The following is a 22940-nucleotide window of genomic DNA, read 5'->3' as shown; positions in this document are numbered from 1 at the left end:
CTATTTAGTCTATTTACATAAATATTAGGTACATAGGTACGTTCTTTTCTAATCCTGTAATACCTATAGGTATAATTATGTGGTGACGGTTGATGGTTAGTATGTGGTGACAGTGTTTCCGCTAACTGGACCGATTGAGAAGGAACCAGAGTTTGTAGGACCAGCCATTCACGCTCAGACAGCGGGTCTGTCAGATGGTCTGAGTGTCTGGCCTAATAGAGCTCGGGACTCGGGACCTATAGATTAATATTGATTCTTCAACATTAACATATTTTTTTTTTCTCCCCCCCCCTCTCTCACTCTCGCTCTCGCTCTCACTCACTCTCTCTCTCTCTCTCTCACTCTCCCTCTCTCTCTCTCTCACTCACTCTGACTCACTCTTTATCTCTCTCTCTCTCTCTCACTCCCTCTCTCTCTCACTCTCTCTCTCTTTCTCTCACTCACTCCCTTCATTGTTGTTACATAAACATAAGGTAGAAGTAGAACATAGAAGAAACTGATTCTTTGATAATTATGATAAGGAAAGTTGTACATATTCACAACACATTTTTCCATTCCATATTACATATTACCTACCTACATTTTCCCATAAAATAAGTATAAAAAATTTCCAACCAGATCTACTTATCTATTCAGCTTTAGAAACATGAAGTAGATCTTGTGGGAGTAGATACCTTGTTAGTGAGACATTGAAATACATTGAAATGGATACCTACCTGACTAACTCTTCTGAAGATGTATAGATATAACTTTAACTAGATATTTTAATGCCGGCCTCTTTTGTATAATCTAGGTGGATTTTCTACCGTATAGATATATAATAGCTATAGTTCATCCAGATCAATGTGACAGCAATGAGTCATCAACCCAAAATGAAGGAACCAATCAGATTGCAGGAAATACTTACATTGTTGCAATTCAGGTAAAGGTCTATTTTTGATAAACTCTCTCTTTTAAAATGGATTATTATTATTATTATTATTATTATTATTATTATTATTATATACCTAGTTCCTCTATTATCTCCGGCGTTACGTACAATTTGGGCAGCAAGGCATCAACGGGTTAAAATTGAAGTCTCTATTATTAAGTGAAGTCATGAATTCAAATTATCCCTAACATACCCTCTGTACTGTGACATTTTACATTATGTCGATCCACCTACTATTTAATAGATACGTACCTATTGAGTAGATATAATTATGTACTGATAAATTACATTATTATAGGTATAGGTAACTTATAAACAGTTATGTTTGTACCTATATAAGTTACGTTACATAATTTATTATTAGTTGGATAATTTTATTGATAGTTAGGTAGTAGGAGGTTGAAGTTAATGACTTGCTGAGAAATTTAATTACCCTCCTCACGCCCAAGGTCCACACTTGATGTGGACACAAAAATTATTTTTCTAAGATTTTTTTTTTTTTTTTTTATTTGATTTATTTATTACAATTTTAAATTTTACGTAAGTAACATCTCCTAAGCTAATAAAATGCGCACAGAGCGCAGATGTACGGCCGAATGGCGCACGTACTCTTCTGGCGCGCGGCGAAAAGAAAAAACAAGGTACACATTTGAACGTGTTGGGCGCTAATGGACTTCTAGCTCCCGGTCTACATTTTCTCTTAAGCTGTGTCCACACATAGTCTGGGGCCGTCGATCGACGTCGATTGAAACCGTCCACACTGCCTCGACAACATAGATCCACCTCGTCGATCGACGGTCGTCGACCATGTGTGGACACAGCTTAAGAGTTCTCGCTCTCACTCTTGTCCACGGGCGTGGACCTTGGGCGTCAACCAAGAAGAAGTTCAATAAGAATAGTCTGGGCTCTTAGAAAACTAATTTTTGTGTCCACAAGTGTGGACCTTGGGCGTGAGGAGGGTAATGAAATTTCTCAGCAAGTCATTAACTTCAACCTCCTACTAACTATCAATAAAATTATCCAACTAATAATTATGTAACGTAACTTATATAGGTACAAACATAACTGTTTATAAGTTACCTATACCTATAATAATGTAATTTATCAGTACATAATTATCTACGTATCTAATTAAATAGTAGGTGGATCGACATAATGTAAAATATCACAGTACAGAGGGTATGTTAGGGTTAATTTGAATTCATGACTTCACTTTAATAATAGAGACTTCAATTTTAACCCGTTGATGCCTTGATGCCCACATTGTACGGAACGCCGGAGATAATAGAGGAACTAGGTATTTGTGTGAAAGAAAAAAAAAAAAAAAAAAAAAAAAAAATCCCCCAAAACCAGTTTTTTTTTGGCTTTATGGTTCTCTGAACAAAATTTGCACCACCATTTTCGTGATCCTGATAAAAAGACCTTTAATCTGATATATAGGTCGACCAGGTTTGGATAAGTCCTTCTATGGGAACAGGCAGACAGACTGACAGAGTGACAGACAGACGACACCGAAGCGTCACGAAATAAATGTTGCAAGTGAAAACAGGTCACGTCGCGCGACAGAGGTCGCGTTGGTGAAAACGCACCTTTATGGTTCGGAAAGTACTTCATAAGAATACATAAAAAGCAGTAGGAAGCGGTCGCACAGCTTGGTCGCGCGACTCGGTCGCTAGGATCGGAACGCCACCTTTAGGCGACCTAGGCGAGAGGCCGTATCCACACAGAGTTGACGCCGTGGATCGACTAAAACCGTACATTGCCTCGACAGCATAAATTCACCTCGTCTTTCGACCCCCGGACGACGGCGCGGCGTCGAATATGTGTGGACACAGCTTATCATTAATTCGCGCGCTTTGGATTTTCTGACGGCGCGGCTTAGCGCGTACCTACCGCTTAATAATAATAATAATAATAGTGTTTATTTATACTGCTCGCATAGGACTGAAAAGTCCCTTTACTCCAGCAGTAGGCTACTACTATTATTGTGATCAAATTCTCAAATTATATTGAGGATAAAATTCCATACCTCGGCTGGGATTGAACCCACGCCCTCCTGTTTACCTGGCGAGCGCCTTGACCACTACACCACCGAGGCTTAAGTAATGTGACAGGCCTAACGCGTAATAAAGGTCTCGTCACGCCCTTGATTACTCATACATTACCTATGCACTCATTCTATTCTACCACCTGCTAAGATTGATAGATTTGTTCGTCATCTGACTGATAGCTCAAACATAGGTACATTTGAAAAAAAAAAAAAAAAACAAGCATCAAACAAACTACAAAGCCCTAGGTATTTGGTAATGTGTGAATTTTCAAATGATTGTAATGATTGGTTTGATAAGGGAAATTGCGTTCGCATGTAGGTAGGTATCTAATTATACCTGTAGGTATAGGTAGGTAGCACGCCTAACACAGGAGGTATTACCTACGAATAGAGATAGGTACCTACTAATAACCACTTGGACCACAGCACCTTCCACAGGAAGGTAAAATAGGTATCTAAAATCAAAGATTACTTATAGGTAGGTAAGGATTATTGCGTAGCAGGAAAAATAGGTGTGTACCTACTAATTAAAAGTAAACTTTTCCTTGAGTAATCTGATGATAAAACACATTAACACCTATGTAATACATAGTAATTCGCACTCAATACCTACTTGTGTTTTTTTTTTTATTTTTTTTAAGGTCCTATCATTCCGAAAGCGAAAGTAGAACGAAAACAGGATATAACAGAAAGCCAACCGAATTTGTTTAGAATAAAATCCGCCCCAGGCGGGAATCGAACCCACGACCTGGCTCTTACAAATTAACTCAGCTTGCTTAACCTTCCTCTTATTCTACAAATCTATATCATTTCCCTCGTCCTACCTAGAAGAGACACTTTTAGTTAAATGGGGATGTTTCTCAATTAAGCCAGGATTGTTTCATTATCTAAATCTCGTTATCTAGGTACAAGGTACAAGTAGGTATCTATCTACCCCATAAATCTATCTATCTACATAGGCATATAATCTATTTACCCACCTTCCTTCCTATATCTATCTAGCTGTTACCTATATATTGTTTCTATTACAGCAAGGGCGTCTTCCTTCTCTCTTCGATTTCGGGACGATAAGACCATAGCAGTTGCAGTTCCCTCTGTCAAACCTCTTAAAAAAAATAAAAAATAATAAAGAACATACCTAGAGCAGGGGTTTCCAACTTCCATGTGTATGCGGGCCACATGCTACATTGGGAGGAACTTCGCGGGCCACATATGTACATATTAGGGGAGCATTGCAGAAACCCCCCTCCCCCCCCCAACTTTTCAGAAATGCAGTTCGATTGAATTTTGAGTGCCGCAGGCGAAATTTTTCAAAAAGCATTCTCCTACTTGTAGCTGAACATTAAAGGGGGTCATTTTCCAGGTTTATGTCTGTACAAATCCCAAAAAGCTTCGCGGGCCACAAAAATGGTTTGGCGGGCCACATGTGGCCCGCGGGCCGCTAGTTGGAAACCCCTGGCCTAGAGTATCTAGGCCTATCTACTTCGAGAGGGAACTGTAGGTAACTGCTAAGGTCTATTCGTCCCGAAAGCGAAGAAGGGAAGACAGGATAGGAGAAAGACAGCCGTTCCGAGAACGAATCTTATCTGATGTTTAGAATAAAATCCGCCCCGGGCGGGTATTGAACCCACGACGTAGCTCTTGCAAGACAGACTAGCGACTCTGCAAGATAACTAGGCTGATTTGTTTCTCAGTATTAGGTTTATTTTGGTATGAATCGGGTCATCAAGAGCCCTCTAAGGTCTCTTTTTCTGAGTGAGTTCTGCAATTTACTGAACCACAAACAATAATATTTGAGTAGCGACCAGTGGCGGCATTACCAGGATAAAAAGATTATTGAAATATCTAAGGAAAGTGATTGCAAAGGAGGCACTTAGTGATAACCACAAAAGTTGTGAAAAAGCTTTACTTTAAAATAAAGAATTTGAGATTTGATTCCTATGTTACTTCCATTCTGATTTCAGCAACCTATGCAGAGATCTGCTACCGAAACTCCCCGGATTTCAACGAATGTATCAAGAACACGCTACAAAGTCTCATCCCTAAGTTCAAAGATGGTAAGTTGGTAAAGCTTTCTATTTTTGACGAATAAAGGTCAGGTCACACATAACCGCCCCGAGTGATTTTTTTTTTTTTTTTTTGATTTGATTTATTTATTACAATTTTAAATTTTACATAAGTAACATCTCCTAAGCTAATAAAATGCGCACAGAGCGCAGATGTACGGCCGAATGGCGCACGTATTCTTCTGGCGCGCGGCGAAAAGAAAAAACAAGGTACATATTTGAACGTGTTGGGCGGTAATGGACTTCTACCTCCCGATCTACATTTTCTCTTAAGCCGTGTCCACACATAGTCTGCAGCCGTCGATCGATATTCCTATCCTGTCTTCCTTCTCTCTTCGATTTCGGGACGATAAGATCATAGCAGTTACAGTTCCCTCTGTCAAACCTCTTAAAAAAAAAATAATAATAATAGAGCACCTCTTTATTGATATAATTTTGTTAGTAGGTATACGAGTAGGGACCGTTTTTACGGAGGTCCACTGCCAGCAATGCGATGGTTTTTGCTACCCCTACAACAATGCCTTCCTATTGTTTGAAATTTAACGTTTAGTCAGATAGACTGCGGACTTTTATAGGGGCTTTAACGTCGAGTTTAACAACAAAGGTATTCTCACGACACGACGTGACGGGGTCTCTCCAATCGGTGACAATTAAGCTACCCGCTTCCTCACATTTTGACTGCACCCCGCCTGACTCCGGCAGCCTGAGTGGGACCCGGAAAAGCCCGCCGCAGACGACCGAATACCAACCCTGAAAAGTATGCAAAACTTGGCTTGATTTCAGTAATCCATAACTATAACAAAAGAAAGAACCAACATAGATACCTACTGAATAATGAATGGTGAAAGAGCACCTCCACAACCTACCCAACCACCTAAAAAATGAACAAACCACACTAGCTGGCAGTAGACGATTGTCCAGATTTTCAGCCATCCGGATGCCAACCCACACAACGGTGCATTCTGTAATCTACCAACAGAGAGAACTGCCGAAATAAAGGAGCTACCCGCAGACCGCAGAAAGAACCAATCTAGTTACCTACCAACCAACCTATAGTGGAAGAACAAGAGCAAACAATAAAATTACCCCAACCTAGCTACCTAACAAAAGTGAAAGAACAGAGCCGAAATAGGTACCTACCTAAAGAAATCGGGTACAACTAATACCTAACACCAATGAGTGAAAGAAACTGCATATTAGTATACCCAATAAGCTCAACAAAACACCAACGTCGGGCATTGAACCCAATTTCTCTCTCTATATGATCTCAATTTCTCGCGAGCACTAGGCCAAACCAATATACTTATCAAGGCAATTCTAAGCCCGACCCGGCCCAATAAAGGCTACACGTGCTAGGTAGCCAAGAGTTGGCTCCGGGCCAACTTGGTAAAGTTCAGTACTCGGGACTTCTAACTTCAAAGTTTAGCGAACCTATAGGTAAAGTTGATTCTTAGGACCTCAAAGTTTAGAGAACCTATGAAAGTTTAGAGACGTCACGCCTTATTAGACAGAAAAAGACTTTAAGGTCCGAAGAGGACAAAGTAGGTTACTATACTGCTTCACTCCTTATTATACGTACTATATATTAACCCTCGGGGGCATCCGAACCAAAACATTGCACAACCTGTGAACACGGCCATAAAAACACTGAAACTTCTGGTATTGACAACTTGACAGTCGCGAATCCGAAGGTATAGGAACCTGTGGAAGCGTTTTCAGGTGCGTCAACATCTTCGCTCCACAGTAGATTTTGATTTCACTTCTGGAGTAAAGGGACTCTGGTGTGTCCGATCCAAACATGGTCGACCGCGTCGATCGATGGTCAAACGAGGTCGACTGAAACCGTACACTGTCTCGTCAACATAGAGTCACCTCTTTACCTCGTCGATTGACGAGGTCGACTATGTGTAGGATACAGCTTTAGACCTATTTGAACAGTAGGTATACAGTATACCTACATAAATGACTGTTCAAATATCCCAATTTATCGTCGCGCCCGATTCCTCCCCCCCCCCTTTTATCCAGGTTTCCCATTTAGACGGTTCCCAATTAGTCAGGTTCGACTATAATTACTACCTCTTTTTCTCCCCAGGTACTATCGCTCTCACGTTCATCAACCAATTCTGGAAGGTGGTGTACGACGCCCTGTTGCCATTTGCCGAGGAAGGTTTCGCCAAGGTTGCCAAACCTGTCCTGAACAAGGTCTTCCTCTCGGTGCCCTACGAGCAGCTGTTTCCCCTGATGCCCGCTAAGAGCGCTTAGATAGCGAAATTTTATTTCCACTCATGTCCGCTGCGGACGTTTAAGAAAGCGAAATTTCAAGGTCATTTCTACTCATGTCCGCTACGAGCGCTTAGATCGCGTAATTTCAAGGTCAATGGTGAAAAGTCAAGTTCACAATAGAGGGCGCAGTGTGCAGTCGCAGTATTAGATGTAACTTTTCTTCAAGAGAAGAAGCAACTCGACAGCAAGAGAGATTAAAGTTCTTACTTTGGCAATGTTCAAGGCTGTCTTGAATGAAGGTCATACTAATATTGTGAAGGTTGTAGAACAATTCAAAGGTTCAAGGTTACAGGCAAAGGTTCAAGAATAGCTATTAGCTAATGATTTTCTCAGAGCGACCAAAAATCCCAAGAGAGCTATCCTTTTTTATTGTTTATTTTTGATGTCTCTGTTTTGAGTGTTTTGTTCAATGTTTCATAGAGATTTATTTTTTTATTTTTTCTTAATTATTTTTGTACCTTTGTAGGGATCAGATAGGTACCAATAGGGTTTGTAAAGAAATTTACCAATAAGATTTTATTTTCTGACTTTTTTTTACTTTTTCTTCGTCTTCGACTACACTTTTATTTCCTACACAATAAAACGAATTATTCTTCATCCCACACCAAATTGCAGTGTTGTTATTTTGTTACCTAGATCTAGGTACCTACACCTACCTTTACCACCTCAAAAGCGATCACCAATCAGCCAATCACCCTATGAGGGCTGACGAAAAACGTAAAAAAAAATTTGACCCGATTACATTACTTTCCTTCCTATAGGATAAGGAAAGTAAAAAGGTATCTATCTACCTAGGGTAGTTGAGGTAAATGTAAGTAGGTAGGTACCTAAGTAGCTTGGGGCCGAATATGGGTTAAAACCCTCGTCATGACTCCAGAATGAGATTTTCATCGAAAAAATTTCTGAAAAAATCCAACTTGGTAGGTAAGCCCCGACCTTAGCAGCTTCGTGATCGTATGAATCCACCTTTTTTATGCGCTAGCACAAAAGAGCTACCGTAGTTTACAGTTCCTCTTCTCACCGCCATAAGTACAGCGCGCTAAAGTTTGTTTACATTTTGACTCACGGCCATTTTGGATTTCGATTTTGAAAAGTTTTCCAAATCGTGTCACGATGGTAAGTAGACTGAATTTTTCTTAAAAATTACCTTTTTCTTTAATTTTAAAGCTTATAAATGGTATTATCTTTTTTATTTAAGTGTTCTTTACCATTGCAAATCGCTTCATGTCGGGGGTTCCCTAAATTAGGGCCATAAATAATGAATAACTTGAGTCTCTTGTGTGCACATGTGCTAAGTCCACACTACTCCACAGCAGAGGCTTATAATCCCCGGTTTCTCATTAAAATTGGAAGGTTTTCACTTACTTAAATTATGACAATAATCCTTGAGAAATTTGTGATATGGGTCTTTTTTAGCTCTCTAGGTATTGTTTTGTAGGCAAAGACTGCAAAGAGTATCGTAGGCAAATGTTAGGTAAACAAAATATGCATTGCTGACTGCTATCATGTTCACATGTTGAGGTGAAGCAATCAATATTGGGGTTACTTACAGAAAATTTTTATTTAGCAATTTAGCTTTTCATCCTCATCCGTAGCACAAGCTCCAGCTTTTATGGATGGATATACCATTTGTTGAATATTCATCTAATTGAGATATGTACCAAATGGAAACTTCATAAATAAATGAAATATGTTAATCATCTTCTGTATTTTTGTCCATATTTAGCAATTTAGCTTTTCATCCTCATCCGTAGCACAAGCTCCAGCTTTTATGGATGGATATACCATTTGTTGAATATTCATCTAAGTAATTGAGATATGTACCAAATGGAAACTTCATAAATAAATGAAATATGTTAATCATCTTCTGTATTTTTTTCCGCAGTCTGCCCACAAGACATTCCGGATCAAAATGAAGCTGGCTAAGAAGCTGAAGCAGAACAGACCCATCCCCCAGTGGATCCGAATGAGAACCGGAAACACGATCAGGTAAGCTTGAAAATTATAAGACATTTTCACTGGCCCTGGGTTCACCAAGGAAGATTTGAAGTGAAGTAGAAGTGTATATTATACCTACGTAGGTAGTGTTTACATAAAGTGGAACTTTGAGTAGGGATGTTTGGTATGTGGAAATCATATTATTCTTCTCGATCGACATAAATGTGCCAGCCTACTTAGCTTAGTTGGTAGTGCGTCTGCCTTGTAAGCGCTAGGCCGCGGGTTCGATTCCCGCCCAGGGCGGATTTTATCCTGATGGGATAATGTTCGTTCTCGGAACGGCTGGCTTTCTGCTATCCAATTTTTCTTAAAAATTACCTTTTTCTTTAATTTTAAAGCTTATAAATGGTATTATCTTTTTTATTTAAGTGTTCTTTACCATTGCAAGTCACGTCATGTCGGGGACTCCCTAAATTAGGGCCAAAAATAATGAATAACTTGAGTCTCTTGTGTGCACATGTGCTAAGTCCACAGTACTCCACAACAGAGGCTTATAATCCCCGGTTTCTCATTAAAATTGGAAGGTTTTCACTTAAATTATGACAATAATCCTTGAGAAATTTGTGACAGTCAAAGACTGCAAAGAGTATCATAGGCAAATGCTAGGTAAACAAAATATGCATTGCTGACTGCTATCATGTTCACATGTTGAGGTGAAGCAATCAATATTGGGGTTACTTACAGAAAATTTTTATTTAGCAATTTAGCTTTTCATCCTCATCCGTAGCACAAGCTCCAGCTTTTATGGATGGATATACCATTTGTTGAATATTCATCTAAGTAATTGAGATATGTACCAAATGGAAACTTCATAAATAAATGAAATATGTTAATCATCTTCTGTATTTTTGTCCACAGTCTGCCCACAAGACATTCCGGATCAAAATGAAGCTGGCTAAGAAGCTGAAGCAGAACAGACCCATCCCCCAGTGGATCCGAATGAGAACCGGAAACACGATCAGGTAAGCTGGAAAATTATAAGACATTTTCACTGGCCCTGGGTTCACCAAGGAAGATTTGAAGTGAAGGAGAGGTGTATATTATTATGTGAAACAAAACTAGATCAAGCATAACCGAACCATGGAACGAAGGGGAATTATTATTAATTAGATTCAACTATAAAGGTAAGCCATAACCAAACCAATAAGATTGTGAGATTTTGCTGTGTGTACGCCCAAAGCAGGATCTCATTAGTTGAGCCATGTTTTGTTTCACATTATAAAATATAACTTAGTTCTTTTCAAGACTGAAATCATTCTCAGTTTTGTTTTCTCTGTGGAACTATCCCCTGGTCAGACCTCTAAATAATGTGGGCTGTTGTTTCAATCAACAGTACTGGCCCATAGTTTAGGTGGGGTGATTTCTAAACTGCTCTCATTCGAGTTTCTGTTTAGTGAATTCACATGTTTTTGAACTTTTTGAAAGGGTCTTTAATTCCTGTAAACATGAAATTATTTATATGATATTACTGGACTTAATATGAAATTACTGGACTTAACTTTGTTATTAGCTATTTGAGCTATTCAGGCAGGGTTTAAAACATCCTTTCAATCTTGGAATGTAGTAGTCATTTCAAACTAAGTTCCCAGTAGTTTATTTTAAGTAATTCATTTTTACTCACATATTCTGTTTGGTTGTGTGTTTCAGATACAATGCCAAGAGGCGTCATTGGAGAAGAACAAAGCTGAAGTTGTAAGCTGTTTCTGCACCTCTTCCTATCACATCCTGTACTATACAATGCCAAGAGGCGTCATTGGAGAAGAACAAAGCTGAAGTTGTAAGCTGTTTCTGCACCTCTTCCTATCACATCCTGTACTATACTAATAACTCTATTTTATTTGGTTTAAACGGTAAAAATCAAGACATCAAAGAAACTTCTCTCTGCAAAAGAACCTTTTCTTTTGCATGTTGAACGCATTGTAACATTCACTGTGGAAGATTTTTTTCTCAATAAATACTATGACAAGATTATGTTTATTTGTTTAAATTGAAATTTTTTTTTTTTTTCTTTTTTATTGTGTTACGAAGGAGACTTTGGTATTTACAGATGGCTCATATAAATAAATAAGTAATCCTAAAAAAGGGCTAGGCAGGTCTGAATCCAGGATTTTAGTGGGGGGAGGGGGCAAGAATCCATCAAACAGTGACTTTTTGGGCCATGGGGGGAATGTTCCTAATTTTCAGAGTCCAGCCCCAAGGGGGTGGGGATAAGGAGAATGCAAGTTAACTCTATTTTATTTGGTTTAAACGGTAAAAATCAAGACATCAAAGAAACTTCTCTCTGCAAAAGAACCTTTTCTTTTGCAAGTTGAATGCATTGTAACATTAACTGTGGAAGATTTTTTTCTCAATAAATTCTGTGACAAGATTATCTTTATTTGTTTAAATTGAAATTTTTTTTCTTTTTTATTGTGTTACAAAGGAGACTTTGGTTTTTACAGATGGCTCATATAAATAAATAAGTAATACTAAAAGAAGGCTAGGCAGGTCTGAATCCAGGATTTTATTGGGGGGAGGGGGCAAGAATCCATCGAACAGTGACTTTTTGGGCCATGGGGGAAATGTTCCTAATTTTCAGAGTCCAGCCCCAAGGAGTGGGGATCAGGAGAATACAAGTTGAAAAGTTGAATATTCACCTACCTACCATTTATGGTAAAATGGGAGGAGTTGGAAAAAAAAAAAAATCTTGAAGTTAGGTGGTGCTTCCATGAAGAACAGCACTGTTCGGTATGATTGTAGGTACCTAACTACCTAGTTTATCTACCTTCATAAATGAGAAAACTAAATTCTAACCTTGCTGGTTGCTGTGCTGACCTTGACTTGAAAATTTATAAACTATAATAATAATAGTGTTTATTTAAACTGCTTGCATAGGACTGAAAGGAAAGCTTTCCTTACTCGAGTTATGAATTTTACTCTTATTACTTCTCTTTCTCCTTTCCACCTCCTCCCTATTCCTCCCTCTTTTACTTTTCTCCCCCTGAAGTCACTATTTCTTCCTTGTTCTCCTTTGCTCCCTATTTAACTCTCCCTCTACTTTTCTTCCCCTTCTACCTAGGTCACTATTCCTTCCTCATTGTTACTACCTTTTTCTCTTTCTCTCCCTCCCTCTGTTTTATACACCTCCCTCGTTTCTTCTGTTTCTTCTTCCTTTCCTTTTTTGTCCCTCTCTTGCTTTCCTTCCTCTCTTCTTCCCTTTCTTCCTCCTCTTTTCTCTCTCTTTTTCTTTCCCTTCTTCCTTTCCTCCTTTCAGTCCGAATTTCTCTCCCCTTCCCTCTCCCCTGGTTTTCTCCCCTCTAGCTTTCTCTCCAAATGGTCTCTCTCTCTCTCTCTCTCTCCTGTTGGTGACATTTCATTGTTAGTTTATTTATTACATCTCCATGATAAGTAAGGATGTTAGAGAGCTAGGTATGTACCTCCTGGCTCTTGCTGTAAGTACCCAATTGAAAAATTTCAATTTCCATTTGTATGAAGGTGAAGGTAATAAATTATGATTTGAACCTCCGCGGTGTCTGGTGTAGTTGTTAGGGCGGTGGACTTCGGATCTGGAGGTTGGTGGTTCTAGTCCAAAGGAAGTCATTAAATTTATCGAGAAGTAAGATGGGGACTAAGGAATGATATATTTTCAATGAGCATTTCAGCATGCTTTACAGTTGAAATAAAGCACACGGAAGGAACCTAGATCCTAGGCTTCCAAGGGTTTAAACCCCAATCCTTCTAACATCATGAGATAGGTGTCATGGCTAGGTATTTCATGGACACGGCGTTCTTTCCCTTTCAAGCAGCTGCGAAATAAAATCGGCGATGAAACACCCATCTTTCGAGAAAAAAGACAGTTTCTGTTTCATTTTTATACACAAAGTGACTACCTAGGTATGGGGTTTCATGATGTCCTAGAATTCCTACCTTGAGTGTCCTTGAACTAAAAGAAAAACTTGAAACGCCTTACCTTTGTACCTTTCTATTATTTTCTGCGCTAGCTAACCCCACTTCCCCTTCTTTCTCCTCTCCCCACCTTTTTGTAATTCTGAATCGTATTTTTATCACCCTCCCTCTGTCCTTTTTCCTTCCTACTGTTAACAGTTAGCATTCTTCCTTTTCTTCTACTTTTCCTTCCTCCTCTCTCTCTTTCTCTCTCTCTCTCTGTTGTATTTTTAACTCTCCCATTCCACTTTCCTCTTCCCTTTTTCGCTGTTTACCTTTCTTAAAACATTTCTCTCTCTCCCTCTCCCTTCTTCTCTCCTAGGAGAGCTACCTACTTCCTTAAAATGTTTCCCTCTCTCTTCCTCTCCTTCCTGTATCGTATTTTTACCTTACCTCTTTCATTGCTCTCTCTCTGTCTCTGTCTCCTTCTTCTCCTACTACTCCTCTTCCTCCTCCTCCTCCTCCCCCTCCTCTTTCTCCTCCTCCTTCTAACTTTGTATCGTATTTTTTTTCCCCCCTTTCGACGTTCTCTGAACATTTTGTTTTGGATCTCTCGCATAAATAACGCCGTTCACTAGCGTTTTTCCGTCAGAGTAATAAGGTATGTTCGAGGTTTCACATGTGAAAAGCGACTACTTTTGCTCTTTTTTCTTCGCTCTCTTGAATTCTATCATTTCTTCTATCTAAAAAAAAATCTTTAAATTTTTCTCTACGTTTTCGAAAACCCTTTTCTCTCGAAAAGTTCGACGAAATCTTCAATTTTCTTCTTTTCGACTGTTCTTTTTTTTTCAACGCGACTTTCAACTCTTCGGTTGCGAACTTCCCGTAAATTGGTTTTGGGGCGAAACATTTCGACAGTTTTTCGAAATTCTCTGCTTTGGCGATCCGACGTTTTGAGCAGACCCCGGACTTTGGTAAGTGATTTTTTTATTTTATTTATTTATTCATTTTTTAATATACTTAGGTACCTATTTACTTTCGATTTTCCAAGTGGTTCGCAGAGATCTCTGAAATTGAAATTCCTGCATGTTTGTGAACGTCCCATTCTACCTAGATTGGATTGTACTTGTGAAAAACAAACAACTAGGTATTTATGAAGTAATTTTTATGTGACCCGACTTTACCAGGGAGTCATTTCCAGGGGGCGTTGCGACCCCCTGGAAATCGGACTGGAATCACTGGTTTAGACAGTTTCAAATGGTGCTCAAACTTGAAAAATCTTAGAAACACGAAATGATGAAGTTAGCTTGGAGGATAGCACGTCTGCTCTGTAAGCGCTAAGTCGCCTGTTCGATTCCCGCCCGGGGCGGATTTTATAATAATTTTCGTTCTCGGAACGGCTGGCTTTCTCCTATCCTGTCTTCCTTCTCTTTTTGATTTCGGAACGATAAGACCTCCGTTGTCCCTATTATTTTTATCAAACCTTTTTGAAAAAAAGCTTGTTCAGACATAGGTAACTTTAAGGCCCCCTGCTTTATACTACCTATTGTACAATCATGCAGATGTAGGATCGTAGGTTGAGAACGTATTAAAGGTGTAATCAGAGAAAATAAAAGTTACTACCAGTGGCGAACCTACAAATCATTCCTGGAGACTCGGGTGGTCTTTGTCGTAGCATGCCTATTCCGTAGTATGTCCCTATCAGATGAGCGATAAGAGCCTACCACAGAAGAAAGTTACTACTTGGCTAACTATTTTTTTTCCTCTGCCTTCCCGTCTTTACTAATTCCTTCTATCTCTCTCTCTCCCTCCTATTTTTCCTTCTTTCTCTCTCCCTCTCTTCTTTATTAGGTATATTATTTTCCCTATCTCCCCTTCTTTCTCTCTCACTCTCCTATCTTTATTTTTCTCCTCCCTCTCCTTCCTCTATTTCTTTCTCCCTCCATCTCCCTTTCTTCGATTTCACATCCCCCCCCATTCCTACGCTACGGGTCTGGTATCACCTGGTTTCTGTCTGTTGTGTATTTTGTTTCATTGTGGAATTATCACGACTGGGAAGGAGGGGGTTCCCCTCCCCTCCCCCCCTTCTCTCCGACCCTGATATTACGACTAGAGGAGAAGGGAAGGAGGGGGAGAGGGGTTGGAATTTCCCCCCTCTCTTTCCTTCCCTCTGGGTCTGATATTCCATGTGCCTTTTTGTTTCTGTGGTGAGGTTGATGGGAGGTTTTGTAACCTGACAAGAAAAGGAACGGAAGGAAAGGCTGGTATCTACCTGCCTAGATACCTAAATACCTTCAGGTAATAGGTACATAGGTATAATATATGTATAGTACCTATAGGTATCATGGATGTTGAAAAAATATGTAGGTTTTTGCAGTACCTAGGTAAATACGCATATATCAGTCGCGCTTTTGGGTGATGTTTCAAAGTCATAGAGCAGGAAAAATGAGGACCAACGGAATTTTTCTTTTTCTTCTACGACTTCTAGATCCCGAGATAAATCGATTTAAAAAATACCGGTAAATCGTGAAGTTTGACGTCACGGCATACGCTCCCGTAGGCGATGACGTCATAATTCATGACTCCCGCTTCGTTTGTTTGTGCGCAAGCGTTTCTGCGCATTTTGACGTGAAATCTGACGTCACAACTCTTTGAACTTTTTCATTAGAACGGCAATTAAAAATTTAATTTTCAACATTTAAAATTACTTTTTTTTGAGTTTTGACCTCAGATTTGGATTTTTCACAACTTTTTACGTAGGAATGAATCGACCTTTTTATTAATAATATTTTCATTATTTTCCCAATTGCAACTCCTCCATTTGGAGGGGGGGAAATACCTGGAATTACTTACCTAACCTATCTGAATATCGTTTTTCTTTATTTATTATTATTTTTAAGAGGGAGCTATAGGCATGTAGGTAATTGCTGAGGTTTTATCGTCCCGAAAGCCAAAACAAGAAAGGAGAAAGCTAGCCGTGCCGAGAACAAACTTTATCTGTTTGGGATAAAATTCGCCATGCTGGGCGGGAATCGCACCCCCGACCTAGCGCTTACCAGGCAGGCTCGCTCACCTCCAAGCTGGCTAGGCTGGCTCCACTTTTCTTTATTATTTGGTAAAGGTTGTAACCTCACAGGGTATAAGTGCGAAGGTTTTTATCGGGGTTTTACCCTCCTTTCGGCCACAAGCCATCATCCTCTTCACACCTCACCCAGCCTGAATGGGAAAAGTCCGCAGCACGCGATTTCGACGGCCAAAGTTCACTGCAACGATATCGTTACTAAAACACGTTCCATGGACCTTCACATCCGAAAAGGTCAGTCAAGTAGAATTTGGGTCAAATTATAAACGCTACCCAGTTAGGTACATCATACGAGCCATTTACTGACGTAATATCCTCCGGTAACGCCAGACAGTGGAAGCTACGAACCGGAACAATAGAGATATAGCTAACCTCCTTGCCTGTAGGGCAGGGATTTCCAACTAGCGGCCCGCGGGGCACATGTGGCCCGCGAAGATTTTTGGTCGGGTCACATCGGGTTATATTTTTATTTTTTTTTTTAAGAGGTTTGACAGAGGGAACTGTAACTGCTAGGTCTTATCGTCCCGAAATCGAAGAGAGAAGGAAGACAGGATAGGAGGAAAGTCAGCCGTTCCGAGAACGAAGATTGTCCCATCAGGATAAAATCCGCCCCGGGCGAGAATCGAACCCGCGGCCTAGCGCTTACAAGGCAGACGCGCCACCAACCAAGCTAACTAGGCTGGCTGGGCTTCATTTTTGTTCCCTATGGGGTGGACTCCGAAAATGTGGAGCATCCATACCCTCCCCTCGTTAAAATCCTGAATACGGGCCTGTTCCCCTGATGTGTATGTGGCCCGCGAAGTACCTGCCAATGTAGCATATGTGGCCCGTGTACACATGGAAGTTGGAAATCCCTGCCTGTAAGGGGAACGGCAGTGTACCAACCGTCCAATGACGACCAGAAGTGACGTCATCACACTGGCGTTTTAATTGTACACGCGAAGCTTTTCCTGTCGTCCCCGCACACAAAATCAATACACTAACATACATCGGTTAGTTCCGAAATCTCCCACTTGGCAGCGCCACTTATTCGAGAAAAGGGAAATTTCCCCGCGCGCTGGTATTTTCATGTACAAGAGTACAACGGTTTTCTAATAGGAAGGGTAAAAGAGGGAGGGATATTTTTCGTCCCTCTTAACGAAGTGGCACGAGAGAGAGGAAAAAGGAGGGGAAATTTTTCGTGTCTTTCGCTTTTTTCCCCAGTATCCATTTCTATATATAACTTAAGTAAAAAGTATTTACAAAGGATGTCAAAATTAAATAAATTAATTAATAACTAGGTATGTACTTAAAACTTTTATTTTTAGGTAACTACTATGGCTTCTGAAAATACTCGAAGCAAGTACCTAAGTAGGAACTCGAATACAATACAATACAATAAATTCTAGGTAATTCACGACATTTCTGCCACCCATAGAACTCTCGGTATACGAGAAGTAAATAATAAGTTCCATTCCTCGGCTGGGATCGAACCCACTACCTTCTATTTACCAGGAGAGCGCCCTGATTTTTCGATATATTATGCCTCTTTTACACTGTTTCTAGTTTCTAATCGACTCGGTCGGCTGTAGTGTGGACGCACCTTGACACTTTAACTTAGGCCCACCAATCACTATCAGGTATAGACCTGATCAGGTCCGTCTGTCAGGTCTACCTGATACCTGATGAGCACCTCCTTCTAACTTTGTATCGTATTTTTACCTTACCTCTCCTCCTCCTCCTCCTCCTCCTCCTCCTCTTTCTCCTCCTCCTTCTAACTTTGTATCGTATTTTTACCTTACCTCTCCTCCTCCTCCTCCTCTTTCTCCTCCTCCTTCTCCTCCTCCTTCTAACTTTGTATCGTATTTTTACCTTACCTCTCTTCCTCCTCTTCCTTTCTCTGACAGTCTGACTGTATATCGTATTTTTTACCTCACTGTTACTACCTCACCTGAGCTTTAGTTCAGACCAGCGGTTCCCAAACTTTTTTTTTTTCCACGTGGCCCCCTTTTTTCAAAAAAAAAAAAAAAAAAAAAAAAAAATCATGACGTTAGGTGGTGCTTCCATGAAGAACAGCACTATTCGGTATGATTGTAGGTACCTATTTTGGTAAAGGTAGGGCCATCGGCTTTAATAAACGCCCTTGGTCACTGCGACCTGGTTAGATCTTTTGTGACATTGTAGGTACCTAACTACCTAGTTTATCTACCTACATAAATAAGAAAACTCAATCCCCCACAAAAACACAAATGTGAAAAAAAGGCCAAGTTCCTATCCAAAAATGTCGGCCTATAAAAGGGGTGATATCAGAAAATTAAGGCCAAGTAGCATTCCCAGTTTTTCGTGCCTGCTGAAAATGCTGAATCTTAATTCCTTCAACCTTATCTCAATTTCAACTTGGCTATGTTTTTCCTTCAGGCTTCCAAGGGTTTAAACCTCAATCCTTCTAACATCGTGAGATAGGTGTCATGCCTAGGTATTTCATGGACACGGCGTTCTTTTCCTTTCCCTTTCAAGCAGAAAAATTTCCATTTGCATGAAAATCGGCGATGAAACTCACATCTTTCGAAAAAAAAAGACAGTTTCTGTTTCATTTTTATACCTACACAGAGTGACTACCTAGGTATGGGGTTTCATGATGTCCTAGAATTCCTGCCTTCAGTGTCCTTGAACTAAAAGAAAAACTTGAAACGCCTTACCTTTGTACCTTTCTATAATTTTCCGCGCTACCGCTCTCTCTCTCTCTCTCTCTCTCTCTCTCTCTCTCTCCTTCTTCTCCTCCTCCTCCTCCTCTTCCTCTTTCTCCTCCTCCTTCTAACTTTGTATCGTATTTTTACCTTACCTCTCTTCCTCCTCTTCCTTTCTCTGCTTGTATATCGTATTTTTTACCTCAACTGTTACTACCTCACCTGAGCTTTAGTTCAGACCAGCGGTTCCTAAACTTTTTTTTCAACGTGGCTGACGTGGCCCTCTTTTTTCAATTATGAAGTAATTTTTATGTGACCCGACTTTACCAGGGAGTCATTTCCAGGGGGCGTTGCGACCCCCTGGAAATCGGACTGGAATCACTGGTTTAGACAGTTTCAAATGGTGCTCAAACTTGAAAAATCTTAGAAACACGAAATGATGAAGTTAGCTTGGAGGATAGCACGTCTGCTCTGTAAGCGCTAAGTCGCCTGTTCGATTCCCGCCCGGGGCGGATTTTATAATAATTTTCGTTCTCGGAACGGCTGGCTTTCTCCTATCCTGTCTTCCTTCTCTTTTTGATTTCGGAACGATAAGACCTCCGTTGTCCCTATTATTTTTATCAAACCTTTTTGAAAAAAAGCTTGTTCAGACATAGGTAACTTTAAGGCCCCTGCTTTATACTACCTATTGTACAATCATGCAAATGTAGGATCGTGATCGTAGGTTGAGAACGTATTAAAGGTGGAATCAGAGAAAATAAAAGTTACTACCAGTGGCGAAGCTACAAATCATTCCTGTGCCCTAAATCACCAAAGTATGGAAAAGTATAGGTATTTACAATTCCATATTTCGATATGATTCGTCCAAATTCAAAATTCTGCTTTTCCATTGGCTATTAGGTACACTTGTAAGATACTTTTCCATACTTTGGTGATTTAGGGCACTGGAGACTCGTGTAGTCTTTGTCGTAGCATGCCTATTTCGTAGTATGTCCCTATCAGATGAGCGATAAGAGCCTACCTACCACTGAAGAAAGTTACTACTTGGCTAACTATTTTTTTTTTTTCCTCTGCCTTCCCGTCTTTACTAATTCCTTCTATCTCTCTCTCTCCCTCCTATTTTTCCTTCTTTCTCTCTCCCTCTCTTCTTTATTAGGTATATTATTTTCCCTATCTCCCCTTCTTTCTCTCTCACTCTCCTATCTTTATTTTTCTCCTCCCTCTCCTTCCTCTATTTCTTTCTCCCTCCATCTCCCTTTCTTCGATTTCACATTCCGTCTGTCAGGTCTACCTGATACCTGATGAGCACACACACTATCAGGTAGACCTGACAGGCGGTCCTGATCAAGTGTACCTGTCAGATCTACCTGATAGTGAGTAGGTAACTAAATACGACTTAGGTAGGTACTGAGCTACCTATACATACATGACTTTTTCATCAGACTTTCCCTCATCCTGTTCCTGTACCTATGTCAAAATTTTTCTAAAACATCGCAAATTTTGACAGCTCTCTCTAGTCTCTCTCTCTCTCTTCCGTTTTTCTCTCTCTCTCCTTTCTCCCCATCTATCTCTCTTCATTTCCCTCTCTCTCTCTTCCTCCTCTCTCTCTCTCTATCTCTCTTTCATTATCTCTCTCTAGTCTCTCTCTCTCTCTTCCGACTTTCTCTCTCTCTCTCTCTATCTCTCTTTCATTATCTCTCTCTCTCTCTCTCTCTCTCTCTCTCTCTAATGGAAAGGGGAAAAATCTCAACTTTACTTTTGGTGGGCATCACAGTTCTGTTACCCGTATCCTATTTGTTGGGAAATGTCCAACAATTCTCTCCAACTTTATCATTCGATATTTCCCGAACTAAAAGTGAAAAGCATTGTCAGTACAGTAGTGTCCGACTTGAAGGATTGCATGCAAGAAGACCCTAACCTTACGTACTTTTTATATACTCACTGCCGTGGCATCTCAAACCGGAGTTGATCCATTGCCTCGACAAGCTTCCTCCTCCAAATGGTCCTGTCTTCCCCATACGCCTCCCGTAGACCCGTGCTTTGCACCTCGGTGAAGTGGTAGGTATACCTATGGCTGGGGACTTTAAAGAGAGAGGATACCAGTCTGAAATTCTGCTTGCTAAAGCAACAGTTGAGTGCGAAGGACATCCACTCGTGAAAATTTATAGCCATCAAACCCAAGAGGTCCAGAATCTATAGTTACTCGATTGGGCTTCTGGTACCCCAGTTTTTTCTCAGTGTACCGACCCACCTATCTGTTTCATTTCAGTCGGTACCTTCCTAACTTATAGCTACCTATTTCTTGCTAGTCGGTAGACACTGGTAGGTAGTTAGCTAGTCGGTAGACACAGTTAGGTACCTACCTAGGTAAGTATTTCTTTTCAGTCGGTACCTACCTTTCTACCTTCCTAACTTACCTATCTATTTCTTGCTAGTCGGTAGGTAGACGTACCTTTGTAGAGTCCCCAGGGTAATCAAACTTCTTGTGTTCTCTCTTTTCGTTTAGATTATACCTAGTCGCCTTGTTTACCTACCTTTTTACTTTCCTTATTTTCCTCTAACAATTCTTCAATAAAAGAAAGTAAAGGAGAAGGAGGAGAAGAAGAGGTAGGTAGAAGCGTAGAAAAAGAAGAAGAAGCAGGAGAAGAAGAAAAAAGAAGAAGGAGGAAGAGATGAAGAAGAGGAAGAAGAAGAAGAAGAGGAAGAAACTAGGTTGCCTTGGGTGTTCAACGTCAGATTCCCAATTCCAGTAATGATTCCAGGAATTCATGATGTGGGTAGGTACAGCATAAAGTTAGGTATAGCTTTAAGCTGCACCTATACCTACTTAGCTATCGTATTACGTACATACCTACCTACCTATCTAAAATAAAACAAGCTGTTCTGCTAAAACAGCTGGGAAAAGCTAGTTTTAGGGACGTCGATCGACGACGGGGTAAATTTATGTTGTCGAGGCAATGTGAACCGTTTTGTCGACATCGATCGATGGCCGGTCAACTGTGCTTGGACACATCTTTAGAAGTAACATCAGTTCCCTTAGAATCTTTAGATCAAAACTCTTCAAAAAGTTATACCTATACCCAGTCTTACATCAGAAAATGGGTTCAGAAATCAAGCTCCCAAGTGTTTCGACTTTTCTGTACTTACACATCTGCACTGTTTTCTCCATTACCCTTCATCCACCCCTACAGTTCTACCACCCCTCCCCACACACCCACCTACCTACCCCACCTGTTTTACGAGCCACCCATCTGGTGCAAATCGTAAATAATATAACACTAGAAAGTAGAGACTGGAGAGAAAGAATAATAAAGAAATCTGGATTGTGAACATCACACGACTTTCTATTACAGTATGGAATGTCCACGCTCAACGTTCCATAATTCCATATGTAATACTTATTTACTTAGTACATAGGCATAGGTAGAAAGGAATTTTGAATTATTTTAAGCATAGGTACTCAAATGCTTGTCACTTGTCAAAAAAACGGTTTATAATAATAACACCTAGGTAAATTTTATGACTTGACTTGGACTCGAACCAACAACCTTCACATCCAAAGTACAACGCGTTAACTACTACACCACTAAGGTTGCGCGTGGTTAGTATCCGAATAGGCGACCATTTGGAAAATTGCCGCGCTTCTCATCAGACTGTCTGATTTTAGCACAAGAAAGGACATTAGGTAGGTATAGGTACATAGTTAGTCACCTAATATGTTAAAGTACCTCTAGATATGTTTCTCTCTCGGAAAATTTCTCACAAAGGAGAAAAAATAATACGACAAGGTGCTCAAGTGGAAATGTAAAAAAAAAAAAAAAAAAAAAAAAAAAAAACTTGTCATAAAAAACGAGCCTCGGAAAAAAAATGGCGGTAAAGATATTATTTTCAATTTTTAATGAGAAAAATTAAGACCTCTATGCCTCTCTCTCTCTCTGTATCTCTCTCTCTCTCTCTCTCTCTCTCTCTCTCTCTCTCTCTCTCTCTCTGTCTCTCTCTC

General features: G+C 40.1%; 1 protein-coding gene across 1 annotated transcript; it reads left to right on the top strand.

Moving 5' to 3' along the window:
* Positions 1-10132: 10132 nt before the first annotated feature.
* On the top strand, positions 10133-11679 carry LOC103515608 (60S ribosomal protein L39). The gene is made up of 3 exons (XM_017446752.2): positions 10133-10290; positions 10976-11064; positions 11553-11679. The coding sequence occupies exons 1-2, from the start codon at positions 10148-10150 to the stop codon at positions 11022-11024; spliced, it is 192 nt and encodes a 63-aa protein (XP_017302241.1). The 5' UTR covers positions 10133-10147; the 3' UTR covers positions 11025-11064; positions 11553-11679.
* The last annotated feature ends 11261 nt before the right edge of the window (positions 11680-22940 follow it).

This window comes from Diaphorina citri, unplaced genomic scaffold (genome assembly GCF_000475195.1).
Source record: "Diaphorina citri unplaced genomic scaffold, Diaci psyllid genome assembly version 1.1 scaffold1381, whole genome shotgun sequence".
Lineage (NCBI taxonomy): Eukaryota > Metazoa > Arthropoda > Insecta > Hemiptera > Psyllidae > Diaphorina > Diaphorina citri.
The sequence above is the reverse complement of the archived record's forward strand: the minus strand, read 5'-3'. Positions and strand labels throughout refer to the sequence as shown.